The 17,115-nt window shown below is 46.2% G+C and overlaps 1 protein-coding gene and 1 long non-coding RNA gene across 3 annotated transcripts in view; one reads left to right on the forward strand and one right to left on the reverse strand.

Annotated features, from left to right (window-relative positions):
• The first annotated feature begins 4 nt into the window (after positions 1-4).
• The window catches only part of PEX13 (peroxisomal biogenesis factor 13), a 17,154-nt gene continuing 43 nt past the window's right edge, over positions 5-17,115 (forward strand). The window contains exons 1-5 of one of the 2 annotated variants that reach the window (XR_014523581.1): positions 130-252; positions 9,892-10,589; positions 13,632-13,757; positions 14,340-14,719; positions 14,759-17,115. The exon at positions 14,759-17,115 is cut by the window's right edge and continues 43 nt beyond it. Coding sequence is in view for 1 of the 2 variants with exons in the window: in XM_083494672.1 (XP_083350798.1) it covers positions 203-252; positions 9,892-10,589; positions 13,632-13,757; positions 14,340-14,638 (1,173 nt within the window). In the remaining variant the exon portion in view is untranslated. Of the gene's footprint in view, positions 253-9,891; positions 10,590-13,631; positions 13,758-14,339 lie in introns of both variants that reach the window. The other variant, XM_083494672.1, reaches the window with a different exon arrangement.
• Positions 12,569-17,115, reverse strand: part of LOC310702825 — a 13,178-nt gene continuing 8,631 nt past the window's right edge. Inside the window, exon 7 of the long non-coding RNA XR_014523642.1 lies at positions 12,569-16,535. This is a non-coding gene — a long non-coding RNA (uncharacterized lncRNA). The remainder of the gene's footprint in view (positions 16,536-17,115) is intronic.

Genomic DNA, 17,115 nt, shown 5'->3' on the forward strand with positions numbered 1-17,115 from the left:
CTCTTTGAGCTCGAGCCGCCACCTGCGCGGCGCCACGCCGACGTCGCAGCCAGAGCCGGTCGATCCCCGAGCTCCGCGCGTCGCCTGTGAGGGGCGGGGCCTCCTCCCCGGCGGGACCGACGGCTCGGCGCTCGCCTCGGGAGACGGCCGAGGCTGGGCGAAGATCCGGCGAGGAGGAGGAGGAGGCGCCGCCGCGAAGACGATGGCGGCCAACCAACCGCCGCCCCCGAAGCCCTGGGAGAACCGGAGGCTGTGAGTGCGGCTGGGGGCGCTGGGGGGGGGGGGAGGCGGGAGAGCCCCGAGGCGGATCCGCCGCCGCCATTCCCTCCTCTTCGGTTTATGGCTGTTAATAGGTTGCGGGGCTCACTTGCCGCCCCGAGGAGTGGGGGGGGGGTAGGCACTCTGTACATGCTCAGGGGCCATGCTCCTCCAAGGTCCTAAAGATGGGGGAGGAGGTAACACAAAACAAACAGGTTCCGGGGCTCACTTGCCGCCCTGAGGAGTGGGGGGGGATAGGCACTCTGTACATGCTCAGGGGCTACGCTCCTCCAAGGTCCTAAGGGTGGGGGAGGAGGGAACACAAAACAAACAGGTTCCGGGGCTCACTTGCTGCCCTGAGGAGTGGGGGGGGGGTAGGCACTCTGTACATGCTCAGGGGCTACGCTCCTCCAAGGTCCTAAGGGTGGGGGAGGAGGGAGCACAAAACAAACAGGTTCCGGGGCTCACTTGCCGCCCCGAGGAGTGGGGGGGGAGGCACTCTGTACATGCTCAGGGGCCACACTCCTCCAAGATTGTGGAATGGCCAAGGGTGGGGGAGGAGAGAAGACAAACCCCCCCCCCTTCTTCCCTTAGCCCCCTAACGGGTTTCATCCTTTCATCCCCTTTCAGTGTTGGGTGGGGATAAGGGGTTTCTTTTCTACCCCACCAACACGGGATTCCTACATTGCAGGGGGTTGGACCATAGCTGTCCACCTTCCCTTTTTTTTGCTGGAAATTCTCTTATTTCAGCGCCGTCTCCCCACTGCTATCCCGGATTGTTAGATATCCGGTAGACAGGTGAGGCTGCTGATCCCTTATTTTCAAATCCAAAAGTTGACAGCTATGCTGCTGATCCCTTATTTTCGAGGCTGCTGATCCCTTATTTTCGAGGCTGCTGATCCCGTATTTTCAAATCTGAAAGTTGACAGCTGTGGGTTGGACTAGATGACCGCCAGGGCCCCTTCCAACTCTCTTGTTGTTGTTTAGTCGTTTAGTCGTGTCCGACTCTTCGTGACCCCATGGACCAGAGCGCGCCAAGCACTCCTGCCTTCCACTGCCTCCCGCAGTTTGGTCAAACTCATATTCATAGCTTCGAGAACACTATCTTGTCCTCTGTCGTCCCCTTCTCCTGGTGCCCTCCATCTTTCCCAACATCAGGGTCTTTTCCAGGGAGTCTTCTCTTCTCATGAGGTGGCCAAAGTATTGGAGCCTCAGCTTCAGGATCTGTCCTTCCAGTGAGCACTCAGGGCTGATTTCCTTCAGAATGGATGGGTTTGATCATGGGTAGGCAAACTAAGGCCCGGGGGCCAGATCTGGCCTAATCGCCTTCTAAATCCAACCCATGGATGGTCCGGGAATCAGTGTGTTTTTACATGAGTAGAATGTGTCCTTTTATTTAAAATGCATCTCTGGGTTATTTGTAGGACCTGCCTTGTGTTTTTACATGAGTAGAATGTGTGCTTTTATTTAAAATGCATCTCTGGGTTATTTGTGGGTCATAGGAATTTGTTCATCCTCCCCCCCCCCTTCAAAATATAGTCCGGCCCCCCCACAAGGTCTGAGGGACAGTGGACTGGCCCCCTGCTGAAAAAGTTTGCTGACCCCATGGTTTCATCTTCTTGCAGTCCATGGGACTCTCAAGAGTCTCCTCCAGCACCATAATTCAAAAGCATCAATTCTTCGGCGATCCTTCCAACTGTATGATTCTATTATTTCTCTTCCTCCCCCCTCCCATTTGGAAATATCACCCCTCCCCCCATCTGATATGCCACTTTTCGTTCAAATGAATCGCAAAGCGGCTTACAAACAATAAAGAATAACAACACGATAGAACATCACAAACGCAGCATAAATAGTGTAGAATAATTAACATCATCAGTGAGACAATTGCAGCCTATAAAACACTGCTAACGACATCTTAAAAACAGGCTGAACGTCCCAACTGAAGCAAAAGTAGTGTTATAAGATTAATAAAATCAATGCAGGATTTATGATCTGTAAAACAATTTTAACAACAACAAAATTGCAGCCCCAAAATAAGCTAAGCACTATTCTGTTCATAAGGGGTGTCTTCAGCAAACTGGCCCCCTTTTCTTTTTTCTCACACATTTGGGGGACAAGGAAGAGCAACAAGGAAGAGCAACAAGCCTCTTTCTCCTCCCCTTAATGGGAAAACATCCTCTCCCCAGCCCATAAAGGGGTGTATTCAGCCTTTCCCTTCTTGCTCCCACGCAATGCCCCACTTACTAAGGGAACAGGAGGTGGCACAAGAGTTCTCCATCTTCAAGGGGGAGGCAGATTCCCCCACCTGGCACCTCTTTCATACATAATTGCTTTATAAACTGCGAAGGAGGACAGTTTCCGCTCCTCTTCTCCCCCAGCCAGGCTCATCAAAGGGCCAGTGTCCTGCATAGGCACCCACAATAATATAGACACACAAAAATAGGGAAGGCATTGTTCTCTGATGCTGTCAGTGACATTAATGACACGAAGGGGCTTGGGGAAAGGTCGCACGCTTGTTTTTCATTGCTGTTATTTTTGAAAGGTTTCACTTTATGCTGTTTTGGGGTGCCACCCAATGTTTTAGGAGCTATGTGAATAATGGTTGTTATTATGATGATGTTTGCATTCAGTTTCTGCTATCCTCACCTTGGACTCTGAATCGTGCACACATTTTACAAGAGAGAGATAAGTGTGAGAGTGTGTGTTTGGACAAATATTGGGATATGCGGGTTAAAGCTCCATACAGATTAACCCTTTGGGAATTTGAATTCTTCAAATCCTTTTTGGAAATCTTAGGACTCAGTGCTAGGATGTATCCGATAAACTGGAATTGAAGAGCAAAATGATAGTGTCTTTTGCAACGTGGTATTGTCCCACATCATGCCCCTTTTATTATTTTGATTTTTCTTTTTTCATAGAATCTTAGAGTTGGAAGGGACCCCAAGGGTCATCTAGTCCAGCCCCCTGCAATACAGGAAAATCCGCTAAAGCATCCATTATAGATAGCCATCCAACCTCTGCTTAAAACCTCCAAGGAAGGAGAGTCCACCACCTCTCACGGGAGTCTGTTCCACTCTTGCTGTCAGAAAGCTTTTCTGAATGTTTTGTCACAATCTCCTTCCTTGCAACTTGAAGCCATCGATTCGAGTCCTACCCTCCAGAGCAGGAGAAAACAAGAATGTTCCCTCCTCCATGTGACAGCCCCTAAGATATTTGAAAATGGCTATTCTATCTCCTCTCAGTCTCCTCTTTTCCAGGCAAAACATAGAATAATAATAATATAATAATAATAATTTATTATTTATACCCCGCCCATCTGGCTGGGTGCCCCCAGCCACTCTGGGCGGCTTCCATAAAAACCATAAAAACCAAAAATACAGTAAAAAATATAGAATCATAGAATCATAGAGTTGGAAGAGACCACAAGGGCCATCGAGTCCAACCCCCTGCCAGCTCCTTCAAGCACCCCTCATAAGGCTTAGTTTCCAGGTCCTTGATCATCCTGGTTGCCCTCCTCTGCACACCTTCTAACTTGTCACCATCCTCCTTAAATTGTGCTGTCCAGAACTGGACACCGTATTCCAAGTGTGGTCTCACTAAGGCAGAATAGAATGGTACTATTACTTCCCTTGATCTGGACACCATACTTTTGTTGATGCAGCCTAAAATAGCATTAGGGTTTTTTGTTGTTGTTGTTTTTTTTGCTTCATCACACTGTTGACTCATGTTAACCTTGAGGTCCACCAAGGCCCCTAGATCCTTTTCACAGGTACACACCACAAGACCTTGGTGTTACTGATAGCCTTGAATTTTGCTCCACCATCTGCATGCTCAGGATGGTGTACCTCCTTGTGGAAATTTTCTCAGTGAATCAGCAGCAAGTTGTTGCTTGTGTTCTGCTGCAATTTAGTGTGGGTCTGACATTCTTCCCCACCTCCCTCCCCTTTCCCAACAAACTGGGTGTGTTGGCACAGGAGTTCCAAAGTGGTTAGCATTACTCCCTACTCCTGGCAGATTAGGGTTGCATAACATACCCACATATGTTGTGGTCCTGCCTACATGTAGGAGGAAGCTAAACACAGTAGGACTTGACTTCTGGGTAAGCGCATACATTTGATCCGGAAAGATATTTTCTAGCGGCATTACGAGATCTCAGGAGTGTTACGAGCCATGTAAAAGTAAACACAAGTCACATTGGGACTTCCTGTAAGCTTTTACTGCTTGATATGCTTCCTGTAAGCTTTGCTTCCTGTAAGCTTTTGCCACTTGATATGCAGAAGCAGCTTCCTCATGATCATTTTGTAAAATAGGAAGTGGGTGCTGATTGGCTAGCGCATTGGCTGTCAAAACAGCTACTGAAGGAAAGTCCATGGAGTTCCAGACACCTAAAATTAAGCAAGAATGCTGTTGGGACTGTGAAGTTAATAACTATCCTGTGATGTAGTTAATCAGTCCAGATTTGCAAATAGCTGTCTTCCTGCTGTGTCCGCTAGCAAGGAAACCTAAAGCTCTTTTAGGCTGTGTATCACTGACTCATGTCTGGGCAGTCTGGCTAGTTGTGAGCAAGGAAATGTTGTGGACCTATTTACAGGGTGGTAAAGGTAAAGGTGGGACGTGGGTGGCGCTGTGGGTTAAACCACAAAGCCTAGGACTTGCCAATCAGAAGGTCAGCGGTTCAAATCCCTGTGACGGGATGAGCTCCTGTTGCTCGGTCCCTGCTCCTGCCAACCTAGCAGTTCGAAAGCATGTCAAAGTGCAAGTAGATAAATAGGTACCGCTCTGGTGGGAAGGTAACCGGCATTTCCGTGCGCTGCTCTGGTTCGCCAGAAGCGGCTTAGTCATGCTGACCTTTACTATCACAAACATAGTATGTCTGGGCAGTCTGGCTAGTTGTGAGCAAGGAAATGTCATGGACCTATTTACAGGGTGGTAAAGGTAAAGGTACCCCTCACTGCTAGGTCCAGTCGCGGACAACTCTGGGGTTGCTCGCTCATCTCGCTCTATTAGGCCGAGGGAGCCGGCGTTTGTCCGCAGACAGCTTCCAGGTCATGTGGCCAGGATGACTAAGCCGCTTCTGGTGAACCAGAGCAGCGCACGGAAATGCCGTTTACCTTCCTGCCGGAGCGGTACCTATTTATCTTCTTGCACTTCCCATTTTATACAGTAAGCAATTTGGATTAAGAGACCACTTTTTTGTCCAAATAGCAATCCAGTGCATCAGTTGAGACCTCAGTTTTGAACCCAGGTCCCTGCTGACATTAGTTTTGTCAACCGAACGTCCTCTGCCTCTTCCAGGCCATTCGGGAGTTGCAGCCTGGATTTGTTTCTGGTTTCAGCCACGTGCTGTGTAATCTGCGTGGGCAGAGGCGGCAGAGGAGATTGGCAGTTTCGCAATTAGCCTTTGACACGAACCTGCAGCTCTAGCCTCCGACTTGAAATGGTCGCGTTGTGTAAAGCCACTCAAAGGACCTGAACCTGCGCCTGTTTACTAGGGAAAGAAGTCCCACAGGGTTCAGTGAAACCTGCTCCCAAGTGAAAAGCAGAAAAGTGTATTGTGGCACTTTGAATCAGTCCCTGAAGATCAAGAGTCAGCATTAAATCTCCTCCCATCTCCACCAGTATGGGGGTGGGAGGGAAACAGCTCTGTCTTGATCTTCAGGTATCGTTCAAGGGAGGAGAGTAAACGGATTTCCTGTCCTCCCCATTGCAGCGCAGGGCTAGTAGGAAGGGGACTTCTGCCCCCAGCCGAGGGATGCGATGGAGAGGAAAGCCCCTGACAGTTTGCAAAGCTGTATCACCACCTTCTGGTGTGGTGCCATGCTAGACAGTCTTGGCATGGGAAGTAGCACTCCCAAGTACTGTATTTTTCGCTCTGTAAGACACACTTTCCCCCTCCTAAAAAGTAAGGGGAAATGTGTGTGCGTCTTATGGAGCGAATGCAGGCGCAGCGATCTCTCTTGCTGTTCTGGCTTCTGGGATTCAGAATATTTTTTTTTCTTGTTTTCTTCCTCCGAAAACTAGGTGCGTCTTGTGGTCTGGTGCATCTTATAGAGATAAAAATACGGTAATTTGTGATGCAGGGAGAGGAAGTGGTGTCTGATTTTGGGAGAGGGCTGGCAGACCACTGGGAATGGCTTCATGGGTCACAGGTTTTTTTTACCACCCTTGTTTTAAAAGACTAGCAGATTTTTAAAGTGTTCATGGGCTAGATCTCGCCGCATGAAAGGCATTATCATTGGCAGAGAGAATGCGAGAGATTCTGTACACAGCGGGGAAAATGTAAACAAAGGGGCCTAAAGCCTGTGAAGTGTAAGTCTTATGAATAAGCTCTTATCTTGCACACATTTGAGTTCTGCGTAGAAATGTCACCGACCTATTGTACAGCTTGCATTCCATGCTCTTTTACACTCACTGTTTACAATCTCCCTCTTTGTGTGTGTTTATATCTGCAGATCGAGAATGATGTAGGCTCTGGTCCACGAAGCTTACACCATGAGTAAAACTTTGCATTTTTAAAGCGCCACCAGTTCCTCTTCTTAACAGCAGACTTAACAGTGTTCCCGCTCTGGAATTTGCCTTCCTGCCTCCAAGCATGGTCGCATCTACACAGTGGGCAGGATTCACAAGGACTTTCCTGTGTGCAATGGGGCTTTCCCCCATCTCCTCCCTCTCTGTGCCCTTTGGAACCCCTGAAATGGGCTTAGGGGTGGTCAGGATTGCTCCATCTGACAAGCTGCAACACTTGAGCAGATGGAAAGTTTGTAATAGCACAATGTGGAATTCCACCCCATACATTTAAAGTGTAAGGCTTCCCCCAAATAATTCTGGGGATTGTAGTTTACGCCTCACAGAGTTATAATTCCCAGCCTCCTTAGCAAACTACAATTCTCAAGCTTCTTTGGAGGAAGCTGTGTGCTTTAAATGTATGTTGTGGAATGTGACCTAAGTGTTCCCAAGATTACAGCCCAAATTTAGGAAACCTTGCAGCTTCAGATTTCAGTTCATACCTTCCGGGCATTCACAACAGCCAAGATTTTCTAAGATTTGAGCCCATAAAATTGAACAGGTTGCTCATCCCCATAACTTAAGTTCCTTTCCTGTGGCGGTGAAACGTCTTTGGGTTTCACTGCTAATTAAAACAAGATGCGCTATTGCAATATTCCGTTGCCTTAATTAAAACCTCCCTCTTGAAAGCATTATGGCTTCATGTTTGCAAAATAAGCCATTTTATTCCCTTGAAGAATGCAACATAGTTTCATTAGTATTTTGCAAGTTCAGATTCCTTTGAAAATTCAGATTCCCAAATTCTTACAAATTCTTACATTGCGCAAACTTCCATATATGAAGTTGCAAATAACCTGTAGTTTGATCAGAACAGATGTACACACATTGTATTTTAAGAGATGTGTATTGATCTGCATGTTACGTGCCATTTTTAAAATTTTGTTGCATGTAGAGTAACCTGCTTTGTGTTAGAATGCCACAAGATATGTTTATAGCCATTAGCTTGGCATATTTATTACATTTAAAACAAAGTGCCTTAGCTTTGTACAAGCAAAATTACAAATAGACCCAGTTGTAGTCCACTTCCTTCTTAAAAGCTCAGTTTTCACCCAGACTTTCAGATCTTTCCCCAGGAGTGTTGGCACCCACAACAGGTTCTTTGCCATTTCTGCCACACCTTCCTCTGACCTTTCGAATCCTCCAGTGAGGCAATAAGTTGCCTGTTTCCAAATCGGTAAGCAGGTGTCTGTGTCACAGACATTTGAGGGGAAAGGTTGATAACAAGGGAGAGGACAAGTCTAAAAAGGCAGCAGAATCGGCATACTTCTAGTTTCTCCAAATAGACCAAAGGTCACCAAAAGAAGGAAAGCAGCAATACACAAGCAATAAAGGACCTGAATGTCGCTCTTCAGGTGATGGCAGCATCTGGAGGGGCCCACATAAGCTATCCCTGCTGCAAGTGCAGAAATGCATTTTCGGATTTATTCCTTTGTGTGTCGTGTATATCCTTTTAGGCTTACCACTGGTGTTTCGTGGGGTGTGAGGGTTCCACAATGACTGTTGATTCTCTACAGGTAGAGATGCTTTTGTTCTCACCAGGGCTATTGCATGATACGTTGATTGAAGGCATGCATTTGTGACGGCTGTTTGTGAAAGGATTTGAGTGCAGGGCAGGGCACCTGCCTACATCCGGAGTCCTTAAACCTCATAGGCAACGAGGCTAAGCACAATTCCAATAGAAATGGACCACTGTGGAGCACAGCTGCTCGATTCCTTTGTCACGTTTGCATAAGCCCCTTGCTTTGCACAACCATATGCAGAGCAAAGCTTTAGGAGTCATGGGACTAAAGCATTTTTTTGCGGGAAATTCCCTTATTCCAGCGCCGTTTCCCAGTGCTTCCCGCTGCTATCCTGGATTGTTAGATATCCCGTAGACTGTCCCCGGGGCAGGTGAGGCTGCTGATCCCTTATTTTCGAAGCTGCTGATTCCTTATTTTCAAATCTGAAAGTTGACAGCTATGGGCTAAAGGGGTATGCCCAGATAACAGCAAGGCAGAGCATATTGGTAACATGCCCCACCGGGTAACTAAAGACAATTTCTGTTCCAAATTCAGACCTAAATCCCAGTTGGAATGGATAAAGGAAACCATCTTCACCCAAGACCACCCGGAACTGACCAACAACCCCTTTTTCAAGCACTTTGCCTCGGAAGGGGATGTTTGTCACAGGCTTGCCGTTTTCAGAAGTGGCCTTGTTACAGCTTCCTTTAAAAGAGCTGGAACCTCGTCCTCTCTTAAGGAGGCATTTTCTACCCAGCAGACATCCTCTCCCTGCCTCACAGTAGCTCATGCGCATTCAGCTGAGAAGTATTCATCCCCAAACAACTGTTAGGTAACGCCTTTATTTTTTGGGACGCGGGTGGCGCTGTGGGTAAAACCTCAGTGCCTAGGACTTGCCGATCGCATGGTCGGCGGTTCGAATCCCCGCGGCGGGGTGAGCTCCTGTCGTTCAGTCCCAGCTCCTGCCCACCTAGCAGTTCGAAAGCACCCCTAAGTGCAAGTAGATAAATAGGTACCGCTTTATAGCGGGAAGGTAAACGGCGTTTCCGTGTGCTGCGCTGGTGCTGGCTCGCCAGAGCAGCTTCGTCACGCTGGCCACGTGACCCAGAAGTGTCTTTGGACAGCGCTGGCCCCCGGCCTCTTAAGCGAGATGGGCGCACAACCCTAGAGTCGGACACGACTGGCCCATAAGGGCAGGGGTACCTTTACCTTTAATGAAACTTTATGAATTGGTCCTAATAAAGATGTTGCCATTCTGCTTCTGTTGAATGTCCATCCCTACCAACAGCTGAACCACAGTCTTTGTTAAATGTGAACTGTCTATTCAGATTCAACATTTTTCATGTGTCAGAAACCAGAGCAGAGGATCAGTGTGTGAGGTTGGGTTGCGTTTTTTTAGTCTAGTGTTCTAGTGATGCCTGAACCTGGGTTCAAAGAGCATAATTATAACAGGCATAATTAATGTCAACTTCTAAGTGTACACACTGTTTGGAAGGAGTGTGGGATGAGGGATTATTTTTTAGCATAAAACCATCCCGTGTGCTAACACAGAACTTGTGCGTTTTAGATCTTCAGATGTGGGAGTTAGTCAGCTGACGCGGCCTGGGCAGCCCACCCTCACCCGTGTGCCCCCTCCCATTGTGCCAAGGCCATCTCAACAGACTGGGAGCACGGCCCTGAGCTCTTTCAGGCCTTCGTACAGCAGCCCCTTCAGCTCAGGCTACGGCACGTACGGGAACTCCTTCTACGGAAGCTACAGCCCTTACAGCTACGGATATGGCGGCATGGGCTACAACCGGTTTCGGATGGACGACGTTCCCGCCAGCCGGTTTGTGCAGCAGGCCGAGGAGAGCAGCCGCGGCGCATTCCAGTCCATCGAAAGCATCGTGCACGCCTTCACCTCGGTCAGCATGATGATGGACGCTACCTTTTCGGCGGTCTACAACAGCTTCCGAGCCGTCTTGGATGTAGCCAACCACTTCTCCCGGCTCAAGATCCACTTCACCAAGGTGTTTTCGGCTTTTGCCTTGGTCAGAACTATACGGTACCTTTACAGGCGGCTGCAGCGGTTGCTGGGTCTGAGAAAGAATTCCGAAAACGATGATTTGTGGGCAGAAAGCGAAGGGACTGTGGCCTGTGCTGGCCCCGAGGAAAGGGCGGCCAACTCTGCAAAATCCTGGCCCATTTTCCTATTCTTTGCCGTTGTTCTCGGGGGTCCCTACCTTATTTGGAAGCTGCTGTCCACCTACACTGAAGATGAAACAGGTAAAGGAGTTGTTTGGGTTGTGGGGATCCAAGCACTTTTACAAATATTTCCCGGTCTATGCTGCTGGGCTGTGAGTAAAGCGAGCAAGTGGCAAAACAGAATCAGGTTTCAATGAATGGCTATGAAGGCAACCTGAAGGTGGTACCTCCGGTTGCAAACGGGATCCGTTCTGGAGGTCTGGCCGTATCCCGAAGTTTTCTAACTGGAGAGACTGCTTCTGTGCATGTGCGAGCGGCGAAACACTTCCGGGTTTGCCGCTTTCGCAACCCGAAGTTTATTTTACCCGAGGGTAATATAACCCGAGGTTCCACTGTATAACAATATGGACTTCAAACCGGTTTTGGATGATATATAGCATTGATTTATCCCTCGGCCCTAGTGTACATGACAGTGTTACAAGCAAGTCCACAGTACAGTGGTACCTTGGGTTACATACGCTTCAGGTTACAGACTCTGCTAACCCAGAAATAGTACCTCAGGTTAAGAACTTAGCTTCAGGATGAGAACAGAAATCATGCTCCGGCAGCGCAGCGGCAGCAGGAGGCCCCATTAGCTAAAGTGGTGCTTCAGGTTAAGAACAGTTTCAGGTTAAGAACGGACCTCCAGAACTAATTAAGTACTTAACCCGAGGTACCACTGTAGTTACTAGCAGCCTTCCAGGTGGGTCCACAAAAGTTAGTGGCTTGCCTGGCTACAGACCTTTGCAGACCAGTAAAGAAGTTCCTGGGATACTCCTTTGCCACAGGAGACCAGGCAAGCAGCAAATTGAGAGCCAACTAAGTTTCCAACACTCCCTTTTGCCCTCTTCAGCCTGGATTTTACCCTCCCATTTTCTGCCTTATCCATAGGTCAGTGTTGTATTTGCAGTGAGGCGAAACCAGTATTTGGCAACCCTGCTTCATGTGGAAAACCCTGGTTTAGCATACATTCACTTAATTTAAAAACATCTAAGCTGCTTCATATTTAAGCATCTCTTTAAGCAGTGTGCAGATATACAGCAGGAAGAAAACGAAGCAGCATAAGAAAAACAGAGATACAACCTAACAACCAGTATTATAAAAGCATGCTAACAATAATAATAATCAGGAATTCAGTAATAACACGGTCTGATCTTCATGTTGTGTGGAAGAAGGGGATTTTTTGTGTGGTTGTAGGTAGGATTAAGGGACGCGGGTGGCGCTGTGGGTTAAAGCCTCAGCGCCTAGGACTTGCCAATCGAAAGGTCGGCGGTTCGAATCCCCATGGCGGGGTGTGCTTCCATCACTCGGTCCCAGCGCCTGCCAACCTAGCAGTTCGAAAGCACCTTCGGGTGCAAGTAGATAAATAGGGACCGCTTACTAGCGGGAAGGTAAAAGGCGTTCCGTGTGCTGCGCTGGCTCGCCAGAAGCAGCTTGCCACGCTGGCCACGTGACCCGGAAGTGTCTGCGGACAGCGCTGGCTCCCGGCCTATAGAGTGAGATGAGCGCACAACCCTAGAGTCTGTCAAGACTGGCCCGTACGGGCAGGGGTACCTTTACCTTTACCTTTAGGTAGGATTAATAATGGTTAATGTGGGAGGCAGATGGGGAAAATGATAGCAAGCTGAGGTTCTGAAGGCGTCTGACACATATATTACTGCAGAGCTCTACAGCCTTGGACAGTAGCCAAAAGGAAAGTGAAATAACAATAAAATAAAGAGAAATAGGGCCTTTTGCTGCAAACCAAATGGCAGGCACGTTAAGTGTTAAGCTCGTCTTTTACCTGGTGCTTAGATGCTCTTTACACCCCACCCCAAGGGTAGAATTGATTTGTCTCAGAACAGGAATGCACTATAACATGACAGGCCTCTCTGGTTTTCTGCAGTGAGTGTGAGTTAACCATATGCTCTTACCACCACCCTGAAACAAAAGCTCTGCCCCTTCCAACCAGCCATGCAAACGGTGTTCATCAACAAATATTCTCCATCAACAATCCTGCCTATTGCAAACACTAACTGCAATTTATTTTAAAAGCAACACTTTATTTAGTGTTTATTTCTTGCTTGCTTTTGTGTTTGTCTTGTTTAAAGTTTGAAACAAGCTGTCTACAGCCAGCAATACGCTTGAGTTGATAGAAACCAAAAACATTTGATGTCACCCTTTCTTAATACCCGTGGCATTTCTCATAATTTAGGAAGGCACCGTTTTCAACCTGATCTCATAACAGGAGATGTCATTGCATTGCACTTTGCTCAGCGATGGCAAAGACTGGACTGGGAATTTGTAGTTCAGCTGTCAGCTACTTTCATGGCTGAACAGAGAATCTAACCTCAGGTCTCGCATGTCCCACTCTGTTCCAAGGCCACAGCGCTATGCTTGGTGTTATATGTGGCTCCTGCCAAGGGATTCTAAAGGAGGGTGAGAAGAGCAGGTTTAGATACTGTGCTTCCCTAATTTCAGCTTCGAGGTGGGAGGGAGGAACAAATCTTGCTTTTATGTACCAGTATAATGAAAAGGGAATTTAGAACATGTTCCAATATCTAGTGAATGTTCAGTGTAAGCACTCTGGGATTTGAAATGCTTTGCTGGAAAAAGGCTTTGAAGGCGTAAAACACTTAAGTATAGCACATACATATCATGGGCTGATTTTAACCAATCAAGTTAAGCACTTTAATTTGTGTGCACCCTGGCCTTCTGCTAAGGGGTTCAGTCAGGTTTGGAAATCACTTCTTGGTTGGTTGCCTCTGGCAAATTGAGATTGTCTCCAAACAAAAACTTCTCTCTTTCTTTGTAGCTCACAAATGACATACATCAGTTGTGTGTGTACATTTGAGCTTTCCTGTTAGCTTTTGAACTTATTTATGAGTCTGAGAGGTTTCAGCCTTGGCACAACAACTAAGGGACTTGAATTAGGGCAGCCTGAAAGTTGATAGCTTGGCTCATGAGCTGTGTAGCAGAGTACGGAATTGAACTGGGTTTCCTGTACCCCTTGCACCATACTGACTCTCAAAGATTGTTTTCTAAGAGACTGTACTGATCCAGCAGAGTTATGTTGACTTACTTATCCCTTGTTCTGTGGAACAGTTTCCAGCAATTGGGCAAGTGGAGAGGACGATCATGTTGTTGGGAGAGCAGAATATGATTTCAATGCTGTTTCGGAAGAAGAAATATCTTTCCGTGCTGGCGAAATGCTAAAATTGGCACCCAAAGGTAAGATGGTTTTGATTCATTGTGATTTCCCACCCCCAGATATGTCAGTGCAGTATCTAGGAAAACAGAAGACACATTTATGCTTTTGACCTAACTGTATGTTAAGGGACAATTTGAGAACTTTAGGGGCAATTTGTTTGTCTAACAGGAAGCAGTGGCATTTCTTGCAGATGGTTACTTGTTCCATAGAAATACCTACATCTGCAGTCTTTAGATTTGTTGTATAACTTGTGTCAATGTACTCAGACTAGAGGTATGCGACTAGAGTTGACTGGTTTAATATATTGTATGACGTTTCTGAAAGCTACGCTTCACTGTTTCTGTTAATGACATTTGCTAATCCTTTTTGAAATCTTGACATTTCAAACTCATTGATTTGCTCATTGAACTGTTTTATTAATCATTACGTCTCAAGTGTGCTCTTCAGATTGGTTTTCACTCAAGTCTCAAGGTTTGAGAAGGTCACACAAAATCTAAACGAACTGGTCTTTGCAGAATTCTCCAAATACTTTCAACAACTCAGTTATCTGTTCATGAGCTCCTCTGCTAACCACTCATGTCTGTCTTTCTTTTTCTTGCCAGAACGACAACCCAAAATACGTGGCTGGCTCTTGGCCAGCCGTGATGGCCAGACTACAGGACTTGTTCCAGCTAATTATGTCCGAATACTCGGCAAAAGGAAAGGAAAGCGAGCCGTAGAGCTGGAGAAGGTTACTGAGCATGAGCCGGCACTCAGCAACGCCACTTTGATCCCAGGAGCCACAGCTTCCGACACCCTGGAAGAGCAAGAAGCTGCCTTTGAGTCTGTTTTTGTAGAAAATAATAAAGTTCCTGTCACATCCAGCTCTGCTGTGCTTGGTGGAGACAAACAGGACCTTTGATGCATTTATCAGAGTAAGCCTGTGGTGGTCACAGTAATTCTGTAGGGTAGGCATTCAGTAGTGATGTAGCGGAACACTGTTGTTGACGGTATCCAGGTACTTGCTGTTCACACCTGGTAGAGTCATTGGGAGGGATGTTTTCAGTCTAAGCCCGTGCTTGGTTCTTTTGGCATTGGACAGTTGTGTTAAGCAGGCTAGCATCCATTTCATTATCTCAGGCGTGGGTGAGTTTTGGAGTGCAGGAGACTTGGCACCTTGTCCCATTCAATAGAAGGAGCTGAGCTGAGAGGTTCCCCAGGCAGCCATCTGCTTTGAAGTCCTCCTCAGGAACTGAATACAGCATCATTGTGGCGGTTGCAAGAAAGAACATGTTTTCACCAAGTCTTCACGCATAGTGCAAGATTGGTTTTCTTTCCCTCCTTATACCCCGTTTTTGTGAGATGAAGATTCTCTGGCTCATGGGGATATCAGGAAACCTTTGGGGGGGAGGTGAATTAATATTTCCCTAAGTTAGTAGTTCCATATGGAAGGCACTTTAGAACTGACAGCAAGCCTAGTTAATTGTAGTTCCAAGATGTGAGGCGACATGTGCTTGGTCCTCTTTTCATAGATAAGCTTTCTACTCTGAGCTTTGAAAGTGGCTCCTTTGTGCTGCCTTAGACCCCTGTGCTTGAAGCTTCATTCATTCTTCATGTCATTCTTTGCCCGGACTAGTAGGCAATTGCTCTTTAACTAGAAATACTGCATTACTTTTTCTTCCAGTTCAGGTTTGCGACATCTGGGGCTCTGCTTTTTTCCTGTCAACTGCAAGCTGATCTATCAAGAATACCTCATTGAGGCTCAAACTGCATGTGACAGCAGATCTGTATGTTTTAAACCCAAATCTGCCTCTATTACATGCAGTCTCAGCTTCAGTGTTTAGTAAATCTGATTTTCTCATCCCTTACAATTGCAGGTTTGAGCTGATAGTCATCCTTTGGCATCGCTCTACTAAGGATGCTAAACTTTGCTCCTATAAAGGTTGAGGTGTTACTTTACAAAGCTGGACTGACATGAAAATGACACTTGTTTTCTGAAATCATGTTTGCTACTGTATTGATGCCACACTATTCTGAACAGTGAGATAAAAATCCAGGTTGATTCTGGGAAGATGTGATAATTGATAAAACTAATTTCAGGCTGCAGTTTCTTAAAGTGGTAAACCAGAGCTCTACAATTTCTGTAGCAGCTATGAACTCCCAGTGTGACACAACTCATATTCATCTTTGTAAACTGTTTTAAAATAAAATACTGAGTCTGACACAAGTGCATCTTGGATTCTGTCAATCTTAAATCACAATCCTTCTATAGAGTACCTGAAGCCATTAACTCGCATGATGCTCTGGTGCCCATGTGAGGTTATAGCTGCTCTGGGTTAGGGAAAATCAGGATGAGATTTCTGGATGGACCAGCTGCATTTTTATTATTTTACTTTAATTTAAAAAGGAAAAAAAACTTACATCCTGCCAGTTTTCAAAAAGGAATCCACGGTGGCTTACAGCCACAAAAACAACAAGCAATATAAAAACGAAAACCACAAGATACATTAAATTGCCATCATCATAAAACAGCAATTAGCACAGGAAGCGAAAAATCCCTGTATGTAACAACCCATAAACAAGATTAGGTAAATAGAGACACCACTTGTGTACCCCATACAAGACAGATTACACAACATGGAAATCCAAGGGCACTTCAGATTCTTCTCTGGTTGAGTGCAAATACGGCATCTCTCAAGATCCTGCCTCATAGCTCCTAGGAGTGGCCATCCTGGGAAATAAGCCTTGGAACAAGCATACACACCTGACCCAAGTTGCTTGCATGACTATGGACTGATCTCTTTCGATTTGCAGTCTCTCTGCACAGAAAAAGAAGGGGAAAAATGGGGCGGCTGAAATGTACTAGGAAAGTTATCTTCATATGTAATACTTCAAGATTTTAACTAAATATTTGCTTCCCTCCCCTCCCCTCAAAAAACCCCAAGCCTATTGAAAAATAAAAGTGGCTAGGGTTGGTAGTGGGAAAATGTTCCACATTTTCATTAGACTTACACTTTGTGAGATCTAAATGTTACAGATTATTTTTTTCAGATGATACCGTAGTAAAATCAGCAGGTTGAAAAGTGTTTTGCTTAAAAAGGATTCATTATTGATTTACTAAATTTCCAGACAGGTTCTAAATGTATTCACTTAGAAGGAGGTCCTACTGAATTTGATGGGGCTTGTCCTGGGAAGTAGCCTTGGTTTGCAGTCTTTACTTTATACTTGCTTGAACTATACTTAACAAACTGTCATATCTATGCATATTGAACTTCAATAGATAACTATGTATAGCGGACCTTGACTCTGACACTTTGACTCTGCTTGTTTTATTGGCCCCAGAATGAAAATTGATGTAAACAACCTACTGTAGATATACTAAAGGTTTTATCATGCGGT

The sequence above is a fragment of the Podarcis liolepis genome (genome assembly GCF_965112155.1).
Source record: "Podarcis liolepis genome assembly, chromosome: 3".
NCBI classification, from domain to species: Eukaryota; Metazoa; Chordata; class Lepidosauria; order Squamata; family Lacertidae; genus Podarcis; species Podarcis liolepis.